Below are 1,970 nucleotides of genomic sequence, written 5' to 3'. Positions count from 1 at the left end.
CACAGGAGAGGAAAACTCTGATGAGATGGATTGATACAGGCAATGGGGGTTGGTGTGTCAGAATTAGTGAGACTGGCTCAGGACAGGAAAGGGTTCAGAGCTGCTGAACATTGGGTTGCTATGGGTTGCAGGCAACTTGACGGCACATAAAAATAAACAACAGTGGGCTGGAACCAGCTTAATGGCAGGGAGGTTGGCTTATATTAAGGCTTCTTCCACCCCTCCAGAGTTCCAGTGGTTGTGTTTTCAGGGTTTGGGTGAGTTAAGGCAGGGAGGAAGGAATACATATGTTCATTCAGTATTAATTCAGAAAGAGCCTTCTAGAACACATTTTCTACCAGGAAAATGAAGCACACAGGTGAAGACTCAGGGACCTGAAGGAGGCAAGTGGCCAGACCCAATGTGCTTTCCTTCTGAAAACAGGCAGGGAGACCCACATTCAATTCCCTAGTGTCTACTGGGCACTTAACCTAGTTAGGGAGTTGCGATGTCAACTCAGAGAAAGGTAGTGTGAATCCTTCAACTGCTTTCTGGGAGAAAGATGGGTAATCTCCTTTCACACAGTTTACAGCCTCTGAAAACCCATTGGAGGGTCAGCTCTGAGTCAGTTCTGACTCCACAGCAATGAGTAATCTATGCCACTCTGAGGAAGCAGTAAGACAGGTCTATAACCGAATGGAGTTTATATTCTAAAGGTAGTGGCAAACTCACATTGTTAGGTGCTGTTGTGTACAATTCACAGCAAGCCTGAACCACACAGATCTGAACCCTGCCCTATCCTGTGTCATCCTTAAAATTGCTTCTCTACTTGAGCCTATTTGAGTTTCCCCCCTCTTTCGCGGATTGTCCACCTTTCCAAGCATGAATATCCTTTCCCAAGGACTGACCCCTCCTAACATGGCCAAAGTATGCGAGAAGCAGCTTGATGACCTTTGCTTCTAAGGGACACCCTGGTTGCACCTTCTCCAAGACATTTTTGTCCTTTCGGCAGTCTATGAGATGTTCAGTACCCTTTTCCAACACAATTTAAAGATACCAGTTTGAATAACCCACCCAAATGCACAAGATGTAGGAGAACAATTAGTGACTGGAGGGAGTTTGGATAGAGAAAGAGGAAGACTGAAAGATGTCATTGCACAAGTAAGATCTTTAGCCAGGCAATGGGAGACTTTTTTTTTTTTTTTTTAGTAATTTTAATAAACATTTAGAGAGATTTTGGATTTCTGTTCATTGCCGCACTGTTCTCCCTGCCCACCCCTAAAAATGCCTCGGAGTTCTGGCTTTATCTTAGTTTCAGGGTGAGAGAGCAGAGATGTGACAGTTTTGACAGTGGAGGGCCCTGAGGCTCAGGAAGGTTAAATCTGTCGCCTAAGGCCACGCCGAGTTAGGAGCAGACGGGCAGGACTGCCAAGTGCTGAGTTCAAACCTCTCGCGGTTTCCCTGACGAGCCAAGGCCGAATGGCTTCCCGTCGGGGGTCCCAGGTGGAGAGGACGCCGCCCTCAGCGTCCAGCCCTGCGGAAAGGTCAGGAAGGGTCCAGCTCAAGGACGCTCGAGCGTCCCGCGGGCGCGCACAGCCGCGGAGCCGGGGACCGGGGGCGCGCGCCGCGCCGCCCGCAGAGAGAACAGCCCACGAGGCGGGCGCGCGGGGGAACCCGCCCCCGCCGAGTGGTTCGCTCTGCACACCCCTCGCCGCGGCCCGAGTGCTGCGTCCCGCCTCACTTCCGGCTGCTGCGGCGCCTCATATCCGGTGTCCGCCCGCCCTCGCCGCCGCCGCTGCTCCGCGATGCTATCCAGGTCTCGCTGCGTGTCCCGGGCACTCAGCCGTTCGCTCACCGCCTTCCAGAAGGTACGGGCCGGCCGGGCAAGGACCCCGGCGGGTGAAGAGGCCTCCGGCGGCCGGACAGGCGGCCCAGGGGCAGGGGCGCGGCGCACGGGCCAGGCCGGACACCAAGGGCATCGGGACGCGGAG

General features: G+C 53.9%; 1 protein-coding gene across 1 annotated transcript in view; it reads left to right on the top strand.

Annotated features, from left to right (window-relative positions):
- Positions 1–1,723: 1,723 nt before the first annotated feature.
- The window catches only part of DLST (dihydrolipoamide S-succinyltransferase (E2 component of 2-oxo-glutarate complex)), a 25,402-nt gene continuing 25,155 nt past the window's right edge, over positions 1,724–1,970 (top strand). The window contains exon 1 of the mRNA XM_006884677.1: positions 1,724–1,847. Coding sequence (XP_006884739.1) covers positions 1,785–1,847 — 63 coding nt within the window. The 5' untranslated portion in view covers positions 1,724–1,784. The remainder of the gene's footprint in view (positions 1,848–1,970) is intronic.

This window comes from Elephantulus edwardii, unplaced genomic scaffold (assembly GCF_000299155.1).
Source record: "Elephantulus edwardii isolate Elephantulus edwardi_28Jun2011 unplaced genomic scaffold, EleEdw1.0 scaffold00037, whole genome shotgun sequence".
NCBI classification, from domain to species: domain Eukaryota; kingdom Metazoa; phylum Chordata; class Mammalia; order Macroscelidea; family Macroscelididae; genus Elephantulus; species Elephantulus edwardii.
The sequence above is the reverse complement of the archived record's forward strand: the minus strand, read 5'-3'. Positions and strand labels throughout refer to the sequence as shown.